At 44.6% G+C, this 27,338-nt stretch overlaps 1 protein-coding gene across 3 annotated transcripts in view; it reads right to left on the bottom strand.

Moving 5' to 3' along the window:
• CD99L2 (CD99 molecule like 2) overlaps positions 1-27,338 on the bottom strand; it is a 109,249-nt gene that overhangs the window by 10,103 nt on the left and 71,808 nt on the right. For all 3 annotated transcript variants that reach the window (XM_040628112.1, XM_040628108.1, XM_040628111.1), the window contains 5 exons: positions 14,177-14,245; positions 13,964-14,047; positions 12,151-12,210; positions 1,172-1,207; positions 671-790 (listed from right to left, as the gene is read on the bottom strand). In XM_040628112.1, the coding sequence (XP_040484046.1) occupies positions 671-790; positions 1,172-1,207; positions 12,151-12,210; positions 13,964-14,047; positions 14,177-14,245 (369 nt within the window). The remainder of the gene's footprint in view (positions 1-670; positions 791-1,171; positions 1,208-12,150; positions 12,211-13,963; positions 14,048-14,176; positions 14,246-27,338) is intronic.

Here is a 27,338-nt window from a genome sequence, read left to right as displayed (position 1 = left end):
ACCACGCTTGAGCCAGGGCCTCTCACTTGAACTAAAAATCGCCAGTCCTAGAGACACACCGTCAGCAAGCAGTGACACATCAAAGCCGTGCTGGTGACCCGAGCAAGGGCGCCCTTCTTGCTCACACTTGCCAGCATCCCCACAGGGCTCCCAGCCCAGGGCCCCGCAGGCTGGGAAGATGGGGCTCTGTGTGTCACTATTCAACTTACAACTCAGATGCTCTCAGCTACAGTATAAAGTGAAAGCAACCTTTCGCACGTGAAGCACGTGGGGGGGTGCAAACCCCACCCTCTATTCTGCCCCTTGCCTTCCTGCTCCTTGAAAGCCCTTTGTCGTTCCGGTGGCGTGCTGGCTCTCAGAGCCCTCAGCTGGCTGCCTCGTGCTCCCGAGGAGGCCAGGGCATGGAGCAGGCGAGGCCTGAGGCTGAATGGATAGCCCAGGCTCTCTCCCGCTCTGGGAGAGACAAACATCAGCGTCCCTGGGTGCTGTCCACAGAAATACGGTCCGTTCACACTTTGGTCCAGCTGCGACCCGTCCACCCTGGAAAGGCCACTCAGGAGTCGGTCTCGGGCAGGCTGTGGAATGGACCCGAATTGTATCCCTGTTTCTGCCCCCCGCCCCCGAAAGACCTGGCCACTTGGCTCGGAGGCCACAGGGTGGCTGCACTTACGCTGGATGCTGAAGCAGAACTTCTTCTGCTGGTAGGAGATGTAGCTGGAGACTGCGCCGATCAGGGCCATGGCCAGGGCGCTGGCCACACCCGCGATGGTGCCCGCCTCGGCCGACACTCCTAGGCAAAGGGGAGGGGGGAGACGTGAAGAGACGCGGCACCAGCAGCCCCTCGAGATCGGCTCGGGCACCTGGCTCTCCTCCCGCCGCTGAGCTAAGCTCATTCAAACGCCCGTGACCCCAAGCCAGTGTGACAGGGCAAAGCCACTTCTATCTAAGGCCCTTGCCAAGTGCTTCTTGTTTTCCATAAGGATTTCCACCTTGGGAAACCTGGGTCTCAGGCCAGCAGGCTTCCTTCCCATGGGGCCACCTCCCTGGGGACCCCGATTTTCATGCTTAATTCTTTTAAATCACTGGGTCCCTCCACTGCTGGCCGGGTGGCTCTCTACCGGAAACAGTCAGGGGAAGGCCGGCACTAGGTCTCCTCGGGACACAAACCCACCGGATTCAGAGTCATCACTGCCATACCGACCATCACCTGAAAGAAGGACAAAAGCCGTGAGCCCGCATTCCCCCAGCTTGTGCACAGCCTCTTCCCACCTCACTGACTCCGATTCCTCCGCTGCCACAGCACCTCCCCCCAAGTCAATCCCCAGTGGGCTTCTCCCCGACTGGCAAGACCTGCTTCCTTATGCCTCTCAGCTGCAAAGCCCAGACTGCACGTACAACACGTGATCTGTAGAAGGACAGTGACCGCCCTGAGCATGGGTTCTAGCCCGGCTCTTCATACGCGGGAGTCTTCGCAACACGGGGAAGCAGGCGCGCCTAGCCACCCAGATCTTACAGGGGAGGGAGCAGGCTCGCAGGTGAGGGACTTGCCAGCAGGTGGCAGAGCTGGACCCATGCCAGGGACCCTCCTTCTGGATGCTCGCACTACACGTAGCCCATATATGTACTATCTCCTGTAAGAAGTCTCGATTCTTTATCTGACTGCAGAAAATGCTTAAACTTTGTGTTTTTTAAAAACAAGGATGGAAGACTAGCATTAAAACAACTCATAACACCTAGAGAGATCTGCAGTTAATATTTCAGATTACTTGCCTCCTGGGCCTAGTGCTTGACATGTTTTTCTTCACATCCAGCCATTTCCGTTGGCATAATGTAGGAACGTACACAGCTACAGGAGTGTTCAAGGCCTCCTACCTCTGCCTTGGCACATAAGCAAATGGAGGCTGGCAGTCCCTGATCCAGTATTTTGAAATTCAAAAGGCTCCAAAACATCACAGAATGGAGAACAGATCAGGGGGTGGCAGGGATTAGGGCAGGTGGGGGGGGTGACGGTGTGACTCTGAAAGGGCCCTGCGGTGACTGGTCTCTATCGGGGCCCTGGTGGTGGTCCCACGTGCCTATACCTACGAGCGTGATCAAACTGCGCAGAACTCCACACACAGGCCATTTGTCAGCCTCGAGCGCTCCCTTCTCCTCAGGGCAGAGTGCTCTTTCATGGAGGGAGGCTGTACCCCTAGGGCCCAGGATTTTTGAGGGAAACCGCTCCGGGATGTTGGGAGGCAATGAACTCTGGTACTTCCTTCACCAACTGGAGTCCGGCGATGCGTACATTCATGGACTGTAACACACACGCCCCTCTGGGGGGGGGGGTGTTGGTAACGGGAGGCTGCGGGTGTGGGGAGCAGGGACCATAATTTTGCTGTGAACCTAACACTGCTCTGAAAAATAAAGTCTATTTTTTTCAAGAGTGTGGGGGGTAGAAAATGAGGTTTGTTATGTTTCCACTTAGGGCTGAATCCTTGAGCTAAAGATCCCTGATTGGATATGAATGGTTATTTCCAAAACAACCAGCACTGGGTTTTTCAAAAGCACGGTCCACGCTGTCGGAGAGCAGCAGCAGACAGGACAGCACAGGGTCTTCTGTGTATCAGCAGGTTGGCAGAGAGGTCGCTTGTGAGGGCCCGGAGTCTGACGGTGTTGGCCCATCGGTGGGCCCTTCTGCTGTGCTGGGATGTGACCACTGTCAAGGGTAGGGGTAGGCCCCTCCTAGGCATCCCCTGCTGATGGGCTCATGTCAGCAGATCTCCAGACAGGTTTGAGCAATTCAACCTCGTCTTTCACCTCAACTCTTGAACCTCACAATCTCTATGATTGTGAGCTACAAGAATGTTACATGAAATGTGGACAGGGTGGCATTATCCATACAAGCCAAAAAGTGGAAACCACCCAAAAGTCTATTAGTTAATGAATTGGTAAAGAAGATGCTTTTGGAATTTATGAAAAGGGCTTAATTATCCCTAATGTAAAAGGAGTCCTTACAAGTCAACAAGAAAAGATACAGACTCCAGTTTAAAATTAAAAAAAAAAAAAAAGGGGGCAACGAATGTGAACAGGCAATTCAACACAATATATTAGGAGGGTCTAGTAAGACCTAGAGGTAAAAAGTGTTCCACTTCTCTTGTGGTCAAAGAAATGCAAACATCGACAGGATAGCGTTTTACACCGATCAAATTTACAACGATTACAAAACTAGAATACCCAGGGAAGTTGAGACAGGAGCAAACAGTGGTAGGAGGGACGCCAGTACCACCTCAGGGGAATACCATTTCGCAGTACACTTGAAGAGTCGCATCATTAAAACCTTATACTTCCTGTGACCCAGCAAGTCAACATCTAGGAATTTAGCTGACGAACAATGACGGTTTTGTGTATTTGGCTATGAGGGGGTAACCAGCCAGAGGGAGAGACCTCTCAAAATAGGCACTGGTTAAAGAAATGATGGTATAACACAATATTTTAGAGTCCTCTTTAATGACCAAGAAAGATATTCAGGTTACTACTGAATAAAAACTGGTTTTAAAAAAGTAGCATGGTCCCATTTTTATAAAAATAAATATTTACAAATGTAATATTATCTAGAGAAAAAGTACTGCAAGCATATACTCCAAAGTATTACTGGTGATTCTTCCCAGATAGTGAAACAATAAAGGAGTATTTTCATATAATTTGTAAGAAATGTTTAAAATACACCAGCCCCTATCTTCCCATAACTGGAGGGACAGCTCAAAGAAGCTATTCCATAGGTCGCTGGCAGAATCTTCATTTTCAAGGACGGTATGTTTTGTATCCCCACCTGCCTTCTGGGTTCACTACTACATACCGAAGAGACGAGAGTTGTCCTCTCTTGTTCTAGAAGTTCCCCCGTACAGCACAGCTCATACTGCCATTTGCTTTCAGTACAGAAGCCTATACATCCTGCCACAGCTCTAGGGACCCTTGCAACTGTAGTGACTGTCAGAGCGGCAGCTCCCCCACAGCTAGAAGAACCCCTACAGCTATAGTGACCACTGTACCTACAGGCAACGCTGGAACAGGAGGCATTACCCCGGTAAGAAGTCCTAAACACGCCCTGTCGTGAACACAGGTGTCAGATCCAGAGCGTCCTCAAACACAAGACGGCAATGCACGTACATGCACACACACGTCAGTCTTCAGTCCACCACAGCCACGGTCCCAGGAAGCAGGGATGCAAGGCACGTATCTGCCCTCCTCTGACAACAGCACAGCCCACGGCTCACAGTGAGTGCCTGACACATCGAAGAAGATGGGCAGCTGAAATGCAAAATAAAAAATAAAAAGTTAAAAATAAATAAAGAAGGAAAAGGACTTGCTTCAAATGACCCATGGATACAAAGTCAAGTCAAACTGAAAAAACTGTCCAGAAGATGGCCGCCTCAGCTAATCCCTGGGGATGCCTTCCCCAGTGTCCCAGAAAGTCTTGAAGGTGCGGATCTCCTCCATTCCCCCGCCTCCGTGATGAGAAAGCTCACCCTCCAGCCAGAACACTGTACAGCTACCGTCCCATGACCATCTTTGAGGAGAACCCTCCCAAGAATGGAAAGGCTGTGACCCTGGATACCGACAAGTATCAGTCAGTGGCCCATCCCTTTAGGCGCCCTCCCCAACCTGCTCTCCCCTCCCTCCCCAGTGGATTCCCTGGGTCAACTTACCAAGGGCTTTTGGACAACATGCCAGTGGGTGCTAATGACAACCCCCCTCCACTCCAGATCCTTCACCAACTCCGAACAGATGCAAGGAGCCAGAGGAAGATCAAGCAAAGCATTTGCTTCACAAAGAGGCTAGACAAGTACAGCAGCTCCATCAAGGTCAGGGCTTCCTTAGAGGACCTGGCCTGCGGCCAAATGGAAGCTTCCTGTTTGTCCTCTCCCTTCTCATGAAATCCCCTCGGAGCTTACCTGGGGGAAACCTAGGTTTACAGACCAGATCACAGAGTTTACGGCCTCTAAGGGTGCACTTACTCGGCCAGAGGGCCCTTTGGGGTCCAGGAGAAAGCATTTCATGCCATGACCCCATCACAGACGTGGCCTAGAGGGTCATCAGAGCCCATCAGGTGTGTCTGGGAGGCATGAATGAGAGGGTCTGTTCCATTTTAGTCCCCCTCATTTCAGTGAACACTTGTTGGGGTGCCAGGGATACGTAGGAAAAAGGCGCCTGCTTTTGGGAAGCCAAATCCAGCCGGAGTGAAAGTGTGTGATTCGGTCCAGTACACGCTAGCCTGCGCCCGCAGGATGACGGAGAGTCCAGGAAGAGAACGAAGGCAGGCCGGGGCTGTCGCACCCAAGGGCCATCCTGGGCCAGGCCGAAGATGGCCACAGAGTGGAGAAGCCTCCGGAGTGGAGGTGATCTTTGAGGCGTCTCTTAAGGGACGGGGAGCTCAGCCCTCTCCGGGAAATGAGCGGAAATTCATCTGGTGGAAGAACGGCATTTTAGACAGAGAAACAGCACGCGTGAAGGCACAGGCTGTTTGCAGATTTGCAGATGAAAGGAACCTGGGGCTCCGTGGCAGACAGAGAGCTCAGCAGGCTAAGGGGCTTGAAATTATCCTGTAGGCGGTGGGGAGCCATTAAAGAGGCTTGATTTTTGGCTTCTTTAAAAATGTTTCCCTATATTTAATTAAGAAAAATTTCAAACATACTAAAAAGTTGAAAACATCGTACAGTGAACACTCCTATCCACCCTGAGTTCTACAGCATTTGGCACTATGTGCTTTATCACGTGTCCGTCCATCCATCCATCCCTCCATCCATTCACCAGTTTCTCTTATTTTCATGCTGCATTTCAAAGGCAGTCGCAGACATCCGTTCACGCCGCCCCTAAACGTATTATGACCTCTGGTTCCATATTTGCTTAGGATGCCCTTTATTAAGGTAAAATTTACATATGGTAAAATACATAAATCTTATGTGTATCATTTGATAAGTTTTGGCAGATGCAGACCCCTGTGAGACCCGTACCTCCACCAAAATATACAACAGCACCGTCGCCCCAGAAAGTTCTCTTATGTCCCTGCCCAACTGATCCCTGTCCACATCCCAACCCCGACAGCCATGATCTCGTTTCTAACTTTATAGATCAGTTTTGCAAATATTAGAACCTCATATGATTGGTTTCATATAGTATGCGCTCTTTTCATTGACTTCTTTCACTCGGCATAACGTTTTTGACATTTACCCATGTTTTTATATCGGTAATTCATTCTGTCATATGCATATATAAATACATCACAATTTGTCTATTCATTCTGCTGCTGGTACTCGGGCTGTTCCCACTTTTTGTTTTTGTTTTGCTGTTATAAATAAAGCTGCTATGAATATTCTTTTTAAGTGTTTTTTGGACAGAAGCTCTCCTTTCTCTGGAATAGGAGTGAGACTGCTGAGTCACTGGGCAGATCTATGTTCAGTATTTTAAGAAGCTTTCCATTCCTACCAACAATGTAGGAGAGTTTCAGTTAACCCACATCTGCACCGACATTTGGTATTGTCAGTCTTTCTAATTTTAGCCACTCTGGTGGGTGTGTTGTGGTAGTTCATCGTGGATTTAATTTGCATTTCCCCAGTGAATAATGATTTTGAACATCTCCATATAATATCCTTCTATATAAAGTGTCTGTTCAAATCTTTTGCTTGTTTTTTTAACTGAGCTGTTTGTCTTTTCATTATTACATAACAGTTTTGAACAGAGGACTGACAAAAGCAGTTTCATGTTCCTGAGGGTTCTCTCTGGCAGCTGTGTGGAGGACAAACTGGAGCCACGAGGCCAGTTAAGAGGTTAAGGTAACGACCCAAGAGGGGAGGGGATGTGGGCCGGAGCGGGAGGGGAAGCAAAGAGAAGATTCCAAATTCAAATAATACTAGGGGAGTGGACTTCTGGTATGACAGAGTGAGGTCAACAAATCCTCTCCTCAAAAAGCAACTATAACCCCAGACATTCAGAGGCAGCCATGTCAGGAAACAGATTTAGTTCCAGCGAGAAGAGCTGGAGTCTGTGGCCTCATCGCCCAGGGTTGATCCTAATCCCCCTGCCCCCAAGGTCTTCCAGCAGCTAGTGTGACTGGGGAGGGGCAGACACGCCACAAAAGCCAGCAACTGCCCTGCAGCTGCCAGAGGGACCCGTGAGACTTGGAGCACTGTCAGCTAAATGTGGCAATCTCAGTAGCAAGTAAACAGGGAGAGTCAGTGGCTCCTTCAGCCTGAGCAAGCCACCTCGCCAGGGATTTAATGGGTGGGGGGGTAAGACAACCACAGGGGGGCTTAATAAACTCTCCACAGAGCCTTGCTTGCCCTGAAGCTGACCACATGCCCAGCAGAGACAGTCTGGTATTGGCTCAAGGCCAGCCATAGAATTCAATGGAGTAGAAGGAGCCCAGGAACAAAACCTTACCCTTATGGTCAACTGATTTTCACCAAGGAATCAAGGCAATTCAGTGGGGAAAGGATAATCTAATTAGCAAATTGTGCCACAATTGGATATCCACATGCAAAAGAATAAAGTTGGACCCCTATCTCACACCATATACAGATTAACTCAAAATGGAGTAGCAAAGACCTACATGTACAAGCTAAAACTATAAAATTTTTAGAAGACAGAGGAAAAAAATCTCCATGACCTTGATTGTTCTTAAACACAAAAGCATGATTCATAAAACAAAAAATTGATACTGACCTTTATTAAGAAATAAATATTCAACAAACAACCTATTAAGAAAAGGAAAAGATAGCCATAGACTGCAAGAAGATATTTTCAAAATCATGTACCTGATAAAGAACTTGTACCCAGATTATATAAAGAACTCGTAAAGGCAAAAAACACGATTTTAAAAAATTTTTTTAAATGGGCAAAAAATCTGAATGGACTTAACCAAAGAAGAATATAAAATAAGAATATAAAAAGACGTTCAACATCACTTCTCATTAGGGAAATACAAATGAAAAAAAAAAAAAAACTGGGCTGCCTGGATGGCTCAGTCGGTTAAGCACCTGCCTTCTGCTCAGGTCATGACCCCAGGGTCCTGGAATCCAGCCCCCCATTGGGCTCCCTCTCAGCAGGGAGTCTGCTTCTCCCTCTCTTCCTTGCTTGTGCATACATGTGTGCTCTCATAAATAAATAAAATCTTTAAAAAATGAAAAAACGATGAGATACCCCTACCTACCTATTAGAATGTCCCAAATCCAAAAGAGCTGACAATTCCAATTGCTGATGAGGATGTGGAGCAACAGGAACTCTCATTCACTGTTCATGGGAACGCAAACGGGCACGTCCACTTTAGAAGTCAGCTGGGCAGTTTACCGCCAAGTTAAACAGACTTACCATACGACCCAGTAATCATACACACAGTTCCAAGTGAACTGAAAACTTATGTCCACACAAAAACCTGTGTTTATAACTGTTTATAGCAGCTTTATGCATAATCATCAAAAACTGATGCAACCAGGATGTCCTTCGACAGGTAAGCAGCTAACCAAAAGTGTTCCATCCAGACAATGGAACACTATTCAATGCTAAAAAGAAATATACTATCAAGTCATGAAAAAACATGGAAGAATCTTCAATGCATTATTCCTAACAGTCCATCTACAAAGGCTACACGCTGCATGGTTCCAATTACAGGACATTAAGGAAAAGGCAACACTATGCAGACGGTACACAGATTAGTGGCTACACTAACAGAAAACAGATTAGAGCTGAGGAAGGGAGAATGGCTGACTACCACACGGACTTACAGAAGAACGTTTACGGTGACAGGAAAGTTCTGGATGGTACTTGGTGGTGGACACATGACCAAATGCATCTGTAAAAACCCACACAGCTGTACATCAGAAAGAGTGAACTTTAATGTACGTAAGCAAAAGAACGAAACAAAACATCGACTAGGCAGGCAGGAGATCCCCGGACGGGATGCAGGCTGTGACAACTGAATCTAACTGCCTGAAAACCACAGCAGCTGACCCAAGCAACCATGAAAAAGGCTATCTTGACTGGAAACTGTCAGAGAAAGACCAAAGAATTTAAACATAAACCCTGTACTCTTGATGGTAAAGTTGTTCCTCATAGAGGTATGAGCTGATATCAGAACTGAGCAAATATGCAAATCATCAACGAATGGTAGGTTTCTCCCTGTCAGAGAGGAAAGTTACAGAGAGGCAAGAAAGCTTTGGGCACTGGATCACAGTTGGAGAGTAGGTATGAACCCATGTTTAGGTTAATATAAATGCTGATGAATAGAGAAATAATCACAAAGGCACGCGTATACATGGTTTGGTAGACAGGAGGCAGAAAGGGTACAGAAGTAGCAACACCCCACTACGTGACGAACACACTCAACATTCAGATCTTTGCGTCTAACATCGATCACTTCCAGTGAGGAAGAGAATGGTATACTGAACAGGATACCCAAGGCAACCTTCCCGGCAGGCAACAGTATTTAGGAAGAAGCGAATGAAACCACGAAAGTGGGAGAGTGCCAGGAGGAGCCGGAAGAAAGGAATGTGAAGCAGCAGATGGTCATCGAAGTCAAATACTGCAGAGGTCACACGGGACAAAGAGCCATGACCATCAAGAAGTCACTGGGGACCAAAGAGCAACTCAGGAGTGGGAATTGAGGCTTGCATACACTAAAGTGTAGACCCAGAGGAGACAATGAGGAGTAGAAACTGGCCTCAAGTTTCTCAGTCGGCGAAAGTGCTAGGGAACGGAGGCAGCTGGCAGGACCTGTTGACAAGAGACTGCTCCTGTCACCTATAAGCAAAATATGGGGCTCCTGCAAGGCCGACAGAAATATTTTCTTGAGAAAAAAACTATATAACAGATAACATATTCTTATAGAAACAAACTCCAAAACTCTAGTTGAGTCTAGTTTATATGCCTAAGACCCAAAGTTGGAAAATATGTTAATTAGGATCTTTTTTTATGCTGACCATCATCACGTATTGAAATAGGAGGTTTTATCTTCGCTCATGGCATTAGCATGTCTGCATAGAGGAGAATGTCTGAGAATTTCATCATGTGCTCACCATGACCATGTGTGACCAGGCTCACACTTGTATTTTTCGCCGGGACCCCCTTTATTTTCTTTTAATGACGGTCATAACGACAGAGGATATAACTTAAGCTAACAATTGATTATGCTTTAGAAGAGAAGTTCAAATATGAGCCTAATTAAAGAATTTCCCAACACCTCTTTCTTGCTAAAACATGTACTGGTAATAAGAAAGCCCCCGACGTGCCATTCAGCCTTCCATCCGTGCACGCGCTCCCACTCGCTACCGCTGCCCGCATCTCACCATCTGGAAATACCATTTGTCACCCAGGAGTAATTGGCCAATTTGCTGGGTTTGCCCTTTAAATGTTCCATGTTCTCCTGACACCTGTGAGTTTCGTTTAGCAGCTTTTAGAACTTTTTACTCAAGATGACATTGTCTGGAAAGGTGTTTTGAAGGACAGATGTGACTATATAGTATCCTTTAATCTGAAGAGAACACCATTCCACGGGAAAGGCACATGGTCCCTGCAAGAAGGCAGCAAATGCTAATGCCACAGTCAGGACCATAGGGAGTGTAGCAGGGTTAAACAAGACACACTCGTAACTCGTTCATGCATGACCACGATAAGTCACAACCACAACCTGTCACAACAGGTTGCCATCACACCAGTCACAACCATAACACCTCAGCATCAAAACTACAAGTTACAACCACAACATACCATCAAAACAGGCAACCACCATAAGTAACACAAATTCCAATCATAACTTATTTTGCAAATAAATCTGGCTGATTCTCTTCATATTAGGACCAGATCTTGATGTATATTAGGATAAAAGGTTTACATCTTTGGTAGTTTGGAGGGGGTAGGGCATGCATGAGGGGGTTTCCTTGAGGTGAAGAAACAGTTCCGTACTGGCATCCTGATTGGTCATGGTTACTGAAATCTACACACACAATGAAATTTCATATACCCACATGTGTGCACATGGACACAAGAGCACATGCAAGAGCTGAATCAGGTCTGCATGTAACTTAAACCCAGTCTGTACCAATGCCAGCTTCCTGGCTTTGACAACATACTATGGTTATGTAAGGTCAGTGGGGACCTTCAGGGCATGCCGGGTGAAGAGCACACAGAAATTCTCCTGAATAATTTTTATAACTTCTTGCGAGTTTTAAACTGATTTTTTAAAAGATTTTTAAGTAATCTAATCTCTATCCCCAACGTGGGGCTTGAACTCACCACCCCGAGATCAAGAGTCGCACGCTCTACAGACTGAGCCAGCCAGGAGCCCCGAGTTTTAAACTATTTTAAAGTAAAAAGATATTTTAAAAGATGTCAAACTTGCTATGGGTCTCCTTTTTTGTTGTTGTTGTTGCTAATTCTTTCTTATTTATCTATTTTGATGTAAAGTTCGATGATTCATTAGTTGTGTATAACACCCAGTGCACCATGCAATACGTGCCCTCCTTACTACCCATCACCAGCCTATCCCATTCCCCCGCCCCCCTCCCCTCTGAAGCCCTCAGTTTGTTTCTCAGAGTCCATAGTCTCTCATGCTTCATTCCCCCTTCTGATTACCCCCCCTTTCTTTATCCCTTTCTTCCCCTTCTATCCCTTTCTTATGTTCTATAGATGAGAGAAACCATATGATAACTGTCTTTCTCTGCTTGACTTATTTCACTTAGCATTATCTCCTCCAATGCCATCCATGTTGCTGCAAATGTTGGGAAATCCTAAAATATGTTTGTCGTGATAAGCTTTGCTCTTCCCAACCCAAGGGTGACAGGATCCCCAGGTTGGGGACAGGAGTTGATCCCAGTCACTGGTGCTGCCTGGGCAAGCGGCTCTGGCTCGGGATGGAGATATTAACCATGCTGCACCTTGCCTTGGGAGCACCAGCGGGAACGTGTGGCTTTTCCAAATTGGCTCATAAACCCCCCTCCCCTTTGAGCTGCACAGCCCACATGATTCCAAATGAGCCCTCCAAGTTGTAAGCAGGATGTCTGGAAACTACTTCTTATATCCCAGAGGCTGAGTAAGAACAGCTCAATTAATCTGGTTGCCACGTAATCACATTTGTAACAAGATTAAGGTGTTTAGACAAATTAATGCTCCTAATTTTACCTTTGTCAGGTTTGTATTCACCACCGCCTAATATGTCTTCAAGATCCTTGTCTGAGAAACCTGGAGAAAACAAAATATACCAGTCGATACCAAAACACATTTTTCAGGGACAAAAATCTTGAGTTAGTGTTGCCCAACACCCCCAGAAACTGACTGCTGGTTAAGAATGTCCTTGATGAACATGGTAGGCAAAACTCTAACAGGGCCCTAAGATTCCCCCCCACTCGAGTACACACCCATCACTTGGAGCATGACTGGGACCATGAACAAGGGGGCTATTCCCCCTGCGATTAGGTTATATTAGGTGCCAAAAGCAAAGAGATGTTGTGGATGTAAATTAAGGTCCCAAATAAGTTTGAATCAGAAAGGAGATTATCCTCAGTGGGCTTGACTCAAGCAGGCAAGCAGGGTGAGGCCTTCCTGAGCTCAGACACTAGAAGCAACAGAGGTCAGTCTTCCTCTTCCAGCTCTCCCGTCTCTGTATTTCTCCATCAGTTCTAGTCCTGCAAGGAAAGGAACTGTGCCAACCACCACACAAACTTGGAAGAGAACACAAGCTCAGAGGAGACCAGGCCCTGACATTGTAATGGCAGCTTGGAAGGCCCCAAGAAAACTCGGCTTAGCTGTTCCTGAACCCCTCGCTCACCAAAGGAAACTGTGAGTTCATAAATGGCTGCTGCCTTAACTCGCTAAGCTTGTGATCATTTGTTCCGAGGCAACAGAAAAGTAATACAAGGAAACGGAAAAACTGGCTTCTGGCTTAAGCATGAGTACACAACTTTCACGTTTTGTGTGAGGAAATGGAAAGCAGGCTGAAAGCATTTCCGCCACGTTTTTGAGTCAACCGTACTAATTTGGAGTGCGCTCGAGGGACCGTTTCGATTCTGAGTTCTATCAGCGACTTTGTGCCATGGAAGACCACTTTTCCTAGAAAGAATCAATGATGGTCCAACTAGGGTTATGGCGAATTGAGTATTTGGAAGATGTTTTCTTGAAAATGAATGAAATGAGGCTGTCGCTTCAAAGAAAACCACTGGCAGGATCTGTTGCCAATGGTAAGGTTTCAAACACAACTTAGAATTTTGAAAAACCTATATCCACCACTGTGAGCTGAGCAGCCTCCCAATACTTAAGACTTGGTCTAAGGAGATGGGGGTGACATTAACAAATGTAAGTCTGGGGTACTGCATAATGAAACACGGCATTATTTGGAAGTTCAAAAGACCCCAGGACACCAGTATTTCCAAATGACCAATGCACAATATACAAAACCACGAATGGATAAAAATTCCATTGAAAGTCCAAGCAAGTCCCAAGGGTTTAATGGAATCAAGTGTGAAAAGTTCATTGATACGGTTTCACATTCCACACTATACTGAAATGGTACGAGACTGCCATCAGCCGAGTTTGGGTGTCTTAACAGAGAAGAATATCTACAATGATCTAAAAAGTCAATTAAAATATTCCTCCCTTTTTCAACTGCATATTTATATGAGGCCAGATTTCCTTCATACACTTCAGCCATCACAATACATTACAACTGAATCTGGAAACAGCGAGTCTAACTCTTCTGCTTAGACATACAAATGCACAAAAAATGTACACAGAAACAAAAGCCTTTGAAATCCTCAATGATTTGGGGGAGTTCAGAGACCAAAACATTTGTGAACTACTATTTAGGGTTCTCCTAGGCCTTACAATGCTCCCAGCTCTGCCGGGCCCGGGGGACTCTGCGGGCTGCTGTCGTGAATGAGTGACAACCCGTTCAGGGAGCCGCCGTGCTGGCCAGGACTTCCGGCCAGCTCTGACTTACCTCCTCCTCCTGCACTCGGTTTCCTGCGGCCATCGTCTCGATCGTTTCGGTCATCCAGGGCATCAGCCAAGTTAAAATCATCATCTGCAGTGGGCCCCAAAACATACAAGAGAAAGTCAATTGGTTAAGGCACAGGTAGCTCTTTGGACAAGTGCCCCAAAGACAGCTCCACGGTACCCTTCTTTACTGCCCTCCTCAGAGCAGCCATATTACCTGCAGGCTTTGCTGGAGCTCTGGTTGTCCCTGGCCTCTTGGTTGTGGTGGTGCCACGGTCCCATCTCTCTGAAAGGGGAGGGAGGGCAGCAAGGAGAGCACATTTAGTAACAAAATACAGCAGCCACTTCATGGCTCAGGGATGTCACATCATGAGTATGGTGCCCCTCTTAGTCCTTGAGGCCCCTCGAAGGCCTCTGACAACCCCTTTGAGGATGACAAAGAAATGCAGAAGGTTTAAATGAGATGAGTTCCATTCACTTTTCTTCGGATGACTGGTGGTAAGGCAGACACGGTCCCACAAATGACGTGAAGATTAATGGAGCGAGGTGTTCCGCCTAGATCTGCTGGATAGGACCCCATGGCCCAGAGGGTTCCAGAGCTTGAGCATGACCCTTGGGAGCTTCAGGCCTTGGTTTCCACCACTATCAACCTGGCACCATAACCATAAATCATACTGCCCAGGGATGGACTGAGGTTATGCTCCCAGTAGAGTACGGGAGTGTCTTATAAACTGAAAGTAGTATAATACCAACAAGATAGTTCATTTAAGTGTGGTCACTCCTCTAAGTATTAGGTTTTCCAGCTCAACCAGATTCTTCTAAAAATACAGATTCCTGTCACAACAATTACATAGCATGACATGCATGAGTTTTCCAATAGTTTCTTTTCTTGAGCTTCAAGAATGTGCCATAAAGTGTTCTATGACTGGAGGTAGCAAAAGGGAAAGGAAATTTAAGGGAGAAGAAAGGCAAAGACAGTACTGTATACGGCAAATGCTGAGAAAAGAAACGCAATATTTGTGGGGGGAAAAACTTCAGTGAGTTTTACGGATCAATAATGTAATCCTCAAATAGTCCAGGTAATTTACAATGAATTACCTGTCTTTTCTGGATAAGGTTTTGGGGTTGTCTGTGGATCAAAGAAATATAAGTCTGAATCTTCTGGAAAGAGTATAAAAAATACAGTAAGACATGACCTGACATTTTTCACTAGGTATAAAGGGAGAATGTTACATCATGATAAAGGGTCAATCCACCAAGAACACAGAACAATCCTAACCAAACAACAGTGTCAAAACACACAGAGAGAAAACTGATAGAGCTAAAGCAGAGAGCAACGAATCCACAATTACAGTTGGGACTTCCGTGCTCCAGCGTCAGGAACTGACAACTACTAGAATGAAAATCATCAACGATAGAGAAGAACTAAACACCACTATCAACTGAACAGGATGTAAGTGGCATAATGGGATGCTCTGCTCAGTCACAGCAGGATAAGTAATTGTTTAAGCATGCAGGGAACATTCACCAACAGAGATTACATCCTGAACCAGAAAACCAACCTCAACAAATTTAAAGTTTTAAAATGTGAGACAGGAATCCATCAAAATCCTAGAGAAGAACATAGGCAGCAACCTCTGTGACCTCGGCCACAGCAACTTCTTGCTAGACACATCTCCAAAGGCAAGGGAAACAGAGGCGAAAATGAACTATTGGGACTTCATCAAGATAAAAAGCTTCTGCACAGCCAAGGAAACAGTGGATAAAAACCAAAAGACAACCAGGAGAATGGGAGAAGATATTTGCAAATGACATATCAGATAAAGCGCTGGTATCCAAGATCTATAAAGAACTTCTCAAACTCAACACCCAAAAATAAATAATCAAGAAATGGGCAGAAGACATGAACAGACATTTCTCCAAAGAAGAAAGACAAATGGCCAACAGACACGTGAAAAAATGTTCAACATCACTCAGCATCAGGGAAATACAAATCAAAACTACAATGAACTACCACCTTACACCAGTCAGAATGGCTAAAATTAACAAGTCAGGAAACAACAGATGCTGGCGATGATGCAGAGAAAGGGGAGCACTCTTACGCTATTGGTGGGAATGCAAGCTGGTGCGGACACTCTGGAAAACAGTATGGAGCTTCTTCAGTAAGTTAAAAATAGAACTACCCTACAACCTAGCAAATGCACTACTAGGGATTTACCTGAAGGATACAAATGTAGTGATACGAAGGGGTACCTATGCCCCAATGTTTATAGCAGCAATGTCCACAATAGCAAACTACGGAAAGAGCCCAGATATCCATCAACTGATGAATGGATAAAGAAGATGTGGTATATGTACAGAATGGAATGTTACTCGGCAAAAAGTATGAAATCTTACCATTTACAACAACATGGATGGAACTGGAGGATATTATGCTGAGTGAAATAATTCGGAGAAAGACAATTATATGGTTTCACTCATACATGGAATTTAAGAAACATAGAGGAAAGGAGGGAAAAATAAGATGAAATCAGAGAAGGAGACAAACCATAAGAGACTCTTGACTAAGGAAACAAAGTGAGGGTTGCTGGAGGTGAGGAGGGTGGGGGGATGGGGTAACTGGGTGAAGGGCATTAAGGAGGGCACGTGATGTAATGAGCACTAGGTATTATATATGACTGATGAATCACTGAACTCTACCCCTGAAACTAATGATACACTATATGTTAACTAACTGAATTTAAATAAGTTAAAAAAGAAGGAAAAAGTATTGAAATTATCTAGAGTGGTATCTTTGACCATAATGGAATCAAACTAGGAACAAACAAAAACACCAAGCGAAAACAAGAAAATCTCTAGATACTTAGAAATAAACAATGCACTTCTAAGTAAAACAAGGGTCAAAGAGAAAGTGTCAAAGGAAATTTTTAAAATAAATAGAACTATATGAAAATGAAAAAAACACTGCCAAAATATGTGGGATGTAGCACATGTGGGGGGGAGGGAGAGAGGGAGAAGCAGACTCCCCACCAAGCAGGGAGCCCAGTGCAGGGCTCCATCCCAGGACCCTGGGATCATGACCTGAGCCAAAGGCAGATGCTCAAACAACTGAGCCAGCCAGACACCCCAATAATCCAAGTTCTTAACTCACAATACTAGAAAATGAAGAGCTAGATACTAGGAAAACAAACCCAAAGCAAGCAGATAGAAGGAAATAAGAGCAGAAATCAGTGAAATTGAAAATAGAAAATATATATCAATGAAGTAGCTTGTTCTTTGAAAAGTCAATAAAATGAGTATACCTCTAGCCTTACTAACAAACATAAAAGGGGAAAAGACAAGATACTATTATAAGGAATGAAACCAGGTACATCATTACAGAGTCTGTAGGTTTTAGAAGGGTAATTTTTTTAAAAAATGCCAGGGACTTAGCTCATATATTCGATAACTGAGAAAAAATGGACTAATTTCTCAAAACCCACAAACTACCACAACTCAACTCAGTCCTGTATGTTCACGTACTGGAAAACGAACAATGTTAGCATGACAATACTACCTAGAGTGATCTAGATTCAAGGCAATCCCTACCAAAATCCTAATAACCTTTTGTTTTTCAGAAATAGGAAAACCCATTCTAAAATTCATATGGAATATCTCAAGAGGCTCTAAACAGTCAAAATAATCTTAAAGAAGAACACAGTTGGGAGGCTCGTCCTTCAAAACTTACTACAGAGCCACAGTAATCAAAACAGTGTGGTACTGGCAGAAGAACAGACACATGGGCCAACGGAATAGAACAGAGAGCCCAGAAAGAAACACTTGCATATATGGTCAATAGATTCTTGACAAGGGCACCAAGAAGCTGGTTAAAACACGCTGAAAAATGAAGTTAGACTGTTACCTTACAACGTATATAAAATTCAAATGAATCAAAGACCTAAACACAAGAACTAAAACTATAAAACTCTTAGGGAAAAAAAAAACTTAGGGGAAAGTCTTCATGATATTGGATTTGGTGATGATTTTTTATGAACCAAAAGCACAGGCAACAAAATAAATAAGATAAATTGGCCTTCATCAAAATGAAAAGCTTTTGTGCAAAACTTTTGGACACTATCAAGAGACTGAAAAGACAATGCTCAGAATGAGTGAATATATTTATAAATCATAGATCTGATAAGAGATCAAGATCCAGAATACAACTCAACAATGAAGAACCAAGCAATGAGATTTAAAAGTGGGCAAAGGACTTGAAGAGACTGCTCTTCAAAGAAGATATACAAATAGCCAATAAGAACATGAAAAGATGCCCGGCGTCACTAGTTGTTAGGGAAATGCAAATTGAATCCACAGTGAGATACCATTTCACAATCATTAGGATGGCTGCCACCAAAAGAAAAATGAAAACAAGTGTCAGAGAGGATGTGAAGAAACCAGAACCTGTTGCATTGGCCGTGGGAACATAAAATGCTACAGCTGCCGTGAAAAACGGATTGGCAGTTCCTCGAAGTTAAATATAGAATTACCAAATGATCCTGCAGTTCTGCTGCTAGGTATACACTCCAGAGAATTGAAAGCAGGGACTCAAACAGGTACTCGCGTGCCAATGTTCACAGCAGCACTATCCACAACCATTAAAAGGAAGAAACAACCCAAATGTTCGTCAACAGATACAACAAAATGTGGTATACATAAAATGGAATATGATGCCACCATATAAAGGAATGAAATTCTGATTTATGCTACAACATGGATAAACTTTGGAAACTTATACTAAGTGAAAGAAGTCAGACGCAGAGGGACAAATATTATAGGATTCCACTTATATGAGGTACCCCAAAGGGGCAGATTCGTAGAGACAGAAAGTAAAATAGAGATTACTAGGGGATGAGGGTAGAGAAAAATGGGGAGTTACTGTTTAATGGGTAAAGACTTTCTGCTCGGGATGATGAGAAAATTCTGGAAATGAATAGTGGTGATGGTTGCACAACACTGGGAATATACTTAATGCCAAGGATGTGTACATTTAAAATGATTAAAATGGTAAGTTCTATGTACATTTACCACAATAAAAGTTATTCAACCTAGATGAAACCTGCAATCTGAATATTCCTATAACCATGAGCAATTTTTTAATGTAAAAGCTCCCCAAAACAGAAATATCCAGGCTTTGATGGTTTCACTGGTGAACTCTACCAAACATTTAAAAGACAATTCACACCAATTTTACATAATCTCTTCCAGAAAATAGAAAGGAGGGATATTTCCCAACTCATTTTATGAGGCCAGTACTAACCTGGTAACAGAAAAAGACCATATAATAAATAACTATAGACCAATGTCTCTCATGAACTAATACATAAAATCCTCAACAAAATATTAGCAAACTGAATAGAACGTATACAAAGAATTACATACCATGAACAAATGGGATTTATTCTAGTTATGCAAAGCTGAATCAACATTTGAATAACCATGTAACCCACCATATCAGCAGGCTATGGAAGAAAAATCATAATCATATTGACATGGAAAAATCCAATACTCATTTAGGAAAAAAGAATCAGCAAATTAGGAATAAAGGATAACTACCTCAACTTCATAAAGAGAATCTAGAAAACACCCGTAGCTATCATCAGATTTAATGGTGAAAGACTGAATGCTCTCTCCCTAAGTTTGGAAACAGGGCACAGATACTGCTCTAATTTAATGTAGTACTAGAAGTGCCAACATTGTGACAAAAAATAAAAGATACAGAATGGAAAGAAAGAAAGAAACCTATCCCTATTTGTAGATGACAGGATCATGTACATAGAAAATTCCAAGGAAGCTACAAAAAAAAAATTCCTAGAATTCAGTAAGTGAGTTTTGTAGAACCAATGAGTTCAGCAAGGTCTCAGGATATAGCATTAACAATATCAAAATCAATCATACAGGAACTGAATACCGAAAGTTACAAGAAGATAAGGAGCAAAATCAAGACCTAAATAACCGGAGACATACTGTGTTCATGCATTGGAAGACTCAGAATTAAAGATGTTGGGGCGCCTGGGTGGCGCAGTCGTTAAGCGTCTACCTTCGGCTCAGGGCGTGATCCCGGGGTCCTGGGATCGAGCCCCACATCAGGCTCTTCTGCTATGAGCCTGCTTCTTCCTCTCCCACTCCCCCTGTGTTCCCTCTTTCGCTCGCTCTGTCAAATAAATAAATAAAATCTTGGGAAAAAATAAATAAAGATGTTAACTCTCCACAAACTGACCTATCCAAATCCGCCAGGTCCTTGACAAACTTATTCTAAAATCCGTACAGAAAGCCACAGGCCCCAGAAGAGCTAAAACAATCCTGACAAAGAATAAAGTGGGAGGAATCACTCTCCCCGGTATTGAACACTTACTTATAGTTACAGTAATCAAGACATCAGCAGGGAGGCAGACACACAGATCAATGGAACAGAATCAAGAACCCAAAAAGACCTGCCCAAATAAGCTCAAGAGATTTTGATAAAGGTGTAAAGGCAAGATGGAGGAAGGATGGTCTTTTCCACAAAGGATGAACATTCACCTATCTCAACTAAGGGTGTCCATTGGTGGAGCAACGGGATATCCACAGGCAAAAATAATGAACCACAACCTAAGCTTCCCACCTTATCCAAAAATGAGCTCAAAATGAACAACTTTGTCTCAAATGTCAAGTGTAAATTTACAAAACTTTCAGAAAACAGAAGAGAATCCTCAGGACTGAGGGCTTGGTGAAGAGTGCATAGGCTTGCTAGCAAAGCCATGATCCATAAAAGAAAAAAAAGACAAGCCAGACCTCATCAAAATTATAATACTTCCTTTTGTGAAAGACCGTGTTAAGAAGATGAAAGACAAGCTACAGAGCAGGAGAAAATCCTTACGAAACACATATATGACTAAGGACTGTGTCCAGAACACATGGAGACCTCTTAAAATTCAGAGTAAAAAAATAGACAATCCAATTAGAAAATGGGCAAAGGACATGAAGAGACATCTCCCTGAAGAGTTTATACAGATAGCCAATAAGCACATACAATTAGAGAAATGCAAATTAAAATCAGAATGAGATATCACAGCTATCAGAATGACTGCTCCAAGTACCAACAAGGATGTGGAGAAACTGGATCACTCATATACCCCTGGTGGGAATGTAAAATGGTATACGACCACTCTGGGAAACAGGCTGGCAACATCCTTTAAGAACTAAACCTACAACTATCATATGACCCAGCAATTAACACTCCCGGGCATTTACCCCAGAGAATGGAAAACTCATGCTTATACAAAAACCTGCATATAAATGTTTATAACCAAAAACTGGAAAAGACCAGATGACCTTCATAAACAAACTGTGGTATATCTACATCATGGAATACTATTTGGCAAGGCAAAGCAACAAACTATTGATACTTGCAAAAACTTGGGTAGATTTCAAGGGAATTATGCTGAGTGGAAAAGAAAACCAATCCCCAAACATTACACAGTATATGATTCCATTTACACAACATTTTCTAAATTGCCAGATTCTACAGATGAACAGATTACGGGGTGGGGACCAGAAAGGGGGGAAAAGAGGGGAAGGTAATGGTGTTCATAAAAGGGCAGCAAGAGGGATCTTTATGATGATGTAAATGTTCTCCATGTGGACTATCATGGTGGATACATGTATCTACCCAGGTGACAGAGCTACATAGAAGTGAAAACACACACATACATGTGAGTATAAGTTAAACTGGGAAAATCTGAATAGGATCACTAGATTTTGTATCAATATCGATATCCCGCTTGTGACATTATACTATAATTTTGCAGGATGTTACCACTGGGGAAAGTGGATATAGGGTACATGGGATCTCTCCATAGTATTTCTTACACCTTCATGAGTTCACAATTACCTCAAAACAAATAGTTAAAAAAAATAGTTAAAGATTGATTTGAACATCAAGGTCATTTTTGATATCAAAAAAAGGTCTGACACATAAACGGCTGGTCTTCAGGGGCTCAGGAATGTCTGTTTTTAAAATTTTTTTATTTATTTGAGAGAGACAAAGTGAGCCAGAGAGAGAGAGAGTGAGTGCACGCACAAGTGGGTGGGAGAGGCAGAGGGAGAAGCAGACTCCCCACTAAGCAAGGAGCCCAACAAGAGGCTCCATCCCAGGACCCCGGGATCACGACCTGAGTTGAAGGCAGATGCCCAACCAACTGAGCCACCCAGGCACCCCCCCACCGCCAAGAATGTCGATTATTGATCTTAAAAACTAAGGAGCAAAGCAGGCAGAAGAAGGGCAGTAAGAACATCTAGGAATGAGGTGGGATACACAAGTGAAGTTTGCAGACAACTAAAGCTTATTCTTTCCTGATCCCAATGGTTGGTGGCACACTGAAAATCCGAACAACATAGCTCTCTGCCTCTTTGAGATGAGGGTATATCAAATACAATTTTTCTAGAGACCCTGTGGCCACTATTTTTCTGTTCTCACACTGTGCTTATCTCTTAAAGAGCAGAATCCCATTTTCTTCTTTCTAGATTATTAGATCTAATCTTCCATGGGCTAGGCAAACTGCCAAGCAGGCCAGGAATGACTACAAGCCAAAGCTTACAATTTTGGTTTTGAGGTACTGTGATTACTCTTCTGCACAGGTTGACCTGTGGATCAGGAGAAGCCTTTGCCAAGGCTTTTTTGGCCAAGGTGCACCACCTGACACTAAACTCCCCTTGGGGGTCATCAAGACCTCCCCTGTGCAAACACTTGTAATGGCAGCACGCTGGAGAGGAAAAGCCAGGACCCCAGGCTCCAGTCCTGTCACTCTGCTAGCTTGCAGCAGACCCCTGGACTAGTCCTTTTCATCCGAACAATGAGGGGAGGACATGACCATGAAGGTTTTCCCAGTTCTGACACCTGGAGATCTTCCTCACGTAAAGATGGCTTTAATGTTTAAGTTCATTACAAAGGTAATATATGCTCAATATAAAAATAATCCAAAGGTATAGAATTGAAAGAAATTCAAATATTAGAGTTGACCTCAGATCTATTCTCCGAGGTGACTACGGAGTCTTTTCAGATATGCACGCTAGCATGCGTGTGCGTGCCTCACGTACACGTATTTGGTAGAAGCTGATTCATACCACATACATTCTGATCTGTGACTTGACTCTCTTCATGTCAGTTCCAGAGATCTATCTTGGTTTTGCATTGGCTGTACAGCATGAATGCTTAGAACTGTATTTCCCTGTGGGGCTTCCGTGTTTCATTCGGGGCTGATATAAAACACAAGAGAGCTGCACGCGCGCAGAAGTGCACCTAGCGGGAAAATGCTTTGAAGAGCTGCTCAAAGATTTTATCAAATCACCCTCCCGAAAGGTAGAACTAATTTACAGGACTGCCTACAGGAGTGAAATTGTGAAGGTAAAGCTTGATACAACAGCAGACATACAAATGACCTTCCTGCTTGTCCTGGCCCCACAAATACGTGCTCACTGCACATTCATCATGAGGAAATCATGGATTTAACAGAAAATGGATTGAGGCCACATAAGTAGCACCTGGACAGTAGTTCTCAAAGAGTATTCCGTGAATCCCTGGGGGGTCTGTGAGGTCATAACTTTTTATAATCTTCCTCAGATGTTCTTTGCCCTCTTAAAAGGGCTGACATTTGCACTGTGGTGCAAACGCTGTGGTGTATACACTGACCGACCCTGGGCGTGAACCAGGACAGTAGCAGCAACGGTATGAGAATGCATCTGGTTGTGCACTATAGAACAGCCGCTGAAAGAGAATGCCAGTTTCACTTAATGTCCTAGATGGTAGGTGGCATCTTAAGACAGCTGTGAAGATGCCTGCTCTCCCCCTTGTGTACACAGCCTGTATAATCCCAGCCCCTGGAGTGTGGGAGGAACCACGTCATTTCTAAGATCAGGCAGAAGTGAAGGGATTTTTGCAGATATAATTAGGATGCCAATCAGTAGGAATGAATTACTCAAAAGGGAGAATATTCTGCGTGATTCAGACACCATCAGGTGCTAAGCCCTTGAAAAGAGGGCTTTAGGCCTTCCCTGAGCTGACATTAAAGGCAGCCGACGCGCATTTTCTAGCAGGCCCTGAAGAGGTGGCCACGGTTCTGTAGCTGCACAGAAATGAATTCTGCCAACACAGCCGAGCCTGTGACTAGGTTATGTCACACAGGGAAAAGGGACTGTGCAGATGTGATGAAGCTAAGGACCTTGAGATGAAAAGATTATCCTGGAATTTTCAGGCAAGCCCAAGGTAATTATAAAGGGGAAGAGATGGGCAGAAGAGTCAGAGGAGATGTGATGAGGGAAGCAGTGGTGAGAGTGAGGGAGAAATCCGAAGAGACTACTTTGCTGGCTTTGAGGATGGAGGAAGGGGCCACTAGCCAAGGAATCTGGCCTTCAAAAGCAGGAAAAAACAAGGAAGCAGATTTCTCCCTAGAGCCTCCCAAAGGAACACAGCCCTGCCAGTACCTTTCATTTTGATCCAACAAAACCCAAATCATATTTCTGACCTCCAGAACCGGAAGGTAATACATTTGGACTGTTTTAAGCCAGCACACTGCGGTAATTTGCTACAGCAGCAATAAGAAACTATAAATGCTGGTACTAGGATTAAGGTACTGCTGAAATAAATACCTAGATACGTGGAAGTGGCTTTGGAATCATGTAATAGACAAAGGCTGGAAGGATTTTGAGGAGCGCGACAGAAAAAGCCTGGATTGCCTTGAACAGACGGTTAGCAGAAATATGGATGTTAACAACTAGTGACAGCTAAAGAGGATTCAGGAAGAAGTCAAGAACATGGTAGAAAAAACCTACAGCACACTAGAGAGTCCTTACATCATCATGAAGTCTGTGGATGGACATATGGATGTTAAAGGCTTTGCCAGTCGGGTCTCAGATGGAATGTAGGAACATGCTACCGGACGCTGAAAGAAAGAAGATCCTTACTACGTGGCAGAAAACTTGGCTGAACGATGCATCCTGTAGTTATGCGAAAAGCCGACTTGTAAATAATGAACTTGGACAGGTTAGCTGACGAGATCTCAAAAAAAAAAAAAGTTTTATCCTAACCTGATTACAAAAAGTGCTATAAAATTCACTGCCAAGAGAGCATGCTTTGAAGAGAAAGTCAATGGTGTGGCTGGCAAACCTCTTTTTAGTGCCTTGGAAGGGTCAGAAGGTCAGAGTTGTAGTCACACACAAGGCTCTTTGAAGAGATTATACATGTGACTCATGGATCCCCTCAGCCATCTCAGTGGAAAGATCTGTGGAGGGGCCTCTTGTCCAATGGAGTAATCTCCATGATGTACATGGGAAATCCATAAGGTTCTTGAGAATTTTATAGCAGCAGGAGCACTGGCAGCTTGGAAGTAAAAGAGACAGAAAGAGAACAAAATGAAAGAAGGTTGTTAGCCTCCCAAAATTCTATAGGCAGAAAATAGGCCGACAGAACAACTCAGCTACAAACGTGCTATCTTTTATGAAAAGGGAAGGATGACTCCAAGGACAGAGCTGCAAGCCCAGAACGTACTGCTGTGAGCCACCGCAAATGATCCCCAGGCCTGGAACCTAACGGAGTTTGCCCAGTTGGATTTTGAAATTGCTGGAAACTGGTAAAATTCTTTTGCCTTATATTCTCTCACTTTTAAAGAGATTTACTGATTTGAGAGAGAGAGAGTGCGTGCATGCACGTTTGTGGGAGAGAGTGGGGGGAGGGCAGGGAGGAGAGTCCGAAGCAGACTCTACACTGAGCGTGGAGCCCGATGTGGGGCTCGACTTCACAACCTGGAGATCATGACCTGAATAAGACGCTCAACAGATTGTGCCACCCAGGCGCCCCCATTTTCTCACTTTTGTAAATGGAATATCTACAACTGTTGTCTCACGCCTGTCCACTGTATTTTGGGGATCAAATAACTTGTTTCTTGAGTTTCACGGGTGTACACATGAAGGACTGTACCTCAGAATGGTTTCTATAACCAAAGCCTTAACTACATCTGATTTGGATAATTTAGGTGATAAGATTTAGGACATTTGTGCTGATTAATTTAAGATTTTGGAATCTGAGCTGATGACGTAATGACTTGAAGCTTTTGAAGAAGCTGAGACAGACTGAATGTCTTTTGCATGTGGGGGAATATGACTATTTGTAAACCAGAGGGCAGATGTGGTAGAAAGTCAATACTCCCCCCAAAGAGACAGCAATGTCCTAATTCTTAGAACCTGTGAATACACTACCTTACACAAGGCAAAAGGTTTTACATATGTTTTTAAGTTAAGAATACTGAGATGGGAGGAGTTAAGATGGCGGAGGAGTAGGAGACACCTTTTTCAGCCGGTCCCCCGAGTGGAGCTGGATAGGTACCAGACCAGCCTAAACAACCACGGAACCAGCCTGAGACGCAGGATGATGCATCTGGATCTCTACAAATGAACATCTCCAGCGCTGAGTATTGAGGTACGAAGCAGGGAGCCATGAAACCGCGCACAGATATTGGAAGATAAACGGAAGGGGAGGGAGCCGCCTCGTTTGGGCACCGGGAGGCGGTAGCCACCTGCACGGGGGAGCGGGCGGGGCTTGCGGACGGCACCCGCAAAACAGCAGACTGAGACCGTGAGCCGGGTGCGCGCGCCACCAGGCATCTCGCGGAACACCGGAATCCCGGTGCGCTCACTGGATCCAGACTGAGACGGGGAGCTTCCGGAGCGCGCGCGCGCGCGCGGGGCAGCTGGCGGCTGGCGTTAGAAACACAAAGGACAGAGACGCGCTGGCCCTGGAAGTGAGGGCTGGGACGCCGGGTGTGGGGCGCACATCCCGGGACGCTGCAGGGTTGAGCAGCACCAACAGTAAAAGAGTTAAAGTGGCCAGAACATAAGTAGAGAACGGGCCGCAATCCCTCCATTCTGTGACAGAGGCTGAAATTCGGCCGCTGCGGCTCTGACTCTCAGAAGAGGCACAGCAAACCGCCAGGGAAAGCCGCCAGAGAACAAAAGCCTGGAAATACTGGCCCAGAGAGTGCCCATCCCCATCACCCCTCGCAGGGGACGCGGAGACTCTACCCAAACAGGGTTGCCTGAGTATCGGCGCGGCAGGCCCCTCCCCCAGAACACAGAAGGCAGGCTGAAAAATCAAGAAGCCCACAACCCGGGCGCCTGGGTGGCACAGTCATTGAGCGCCTGCCTTCGGCTTAGGGCGTGATCCCGGCGTTCCGGAAAGGAGCCCCTCATCGGGCTCCTCCGCTGGGAGCCTGCTTCTTCCTCTCCCACTCCCCGGCTTCTGTTCCCTCTCGCTGGTTGGCTGCCACATAAATAAATAAATAAAATCTTTAAAGAAGAAGCCCACATCCCTA

The sequence above is a fragment of the Ursus maritimus genome (assembly GCF_017311325.1).
Source record: "Ursus maritimus isolate PB19 chromosome X unlocalized genomic scaffold, ASM1731132v1 scaffold_X1, whole genome shotgun sequence".
NCBI lineage: Eukaryota > Metazoa > Chordata > Mammalia > Carnivora > Ursidae > Ursus > Ursus maritimus.
This window is presented reverse-complemented; position numbering and strand designations above follow the sequence as displayed.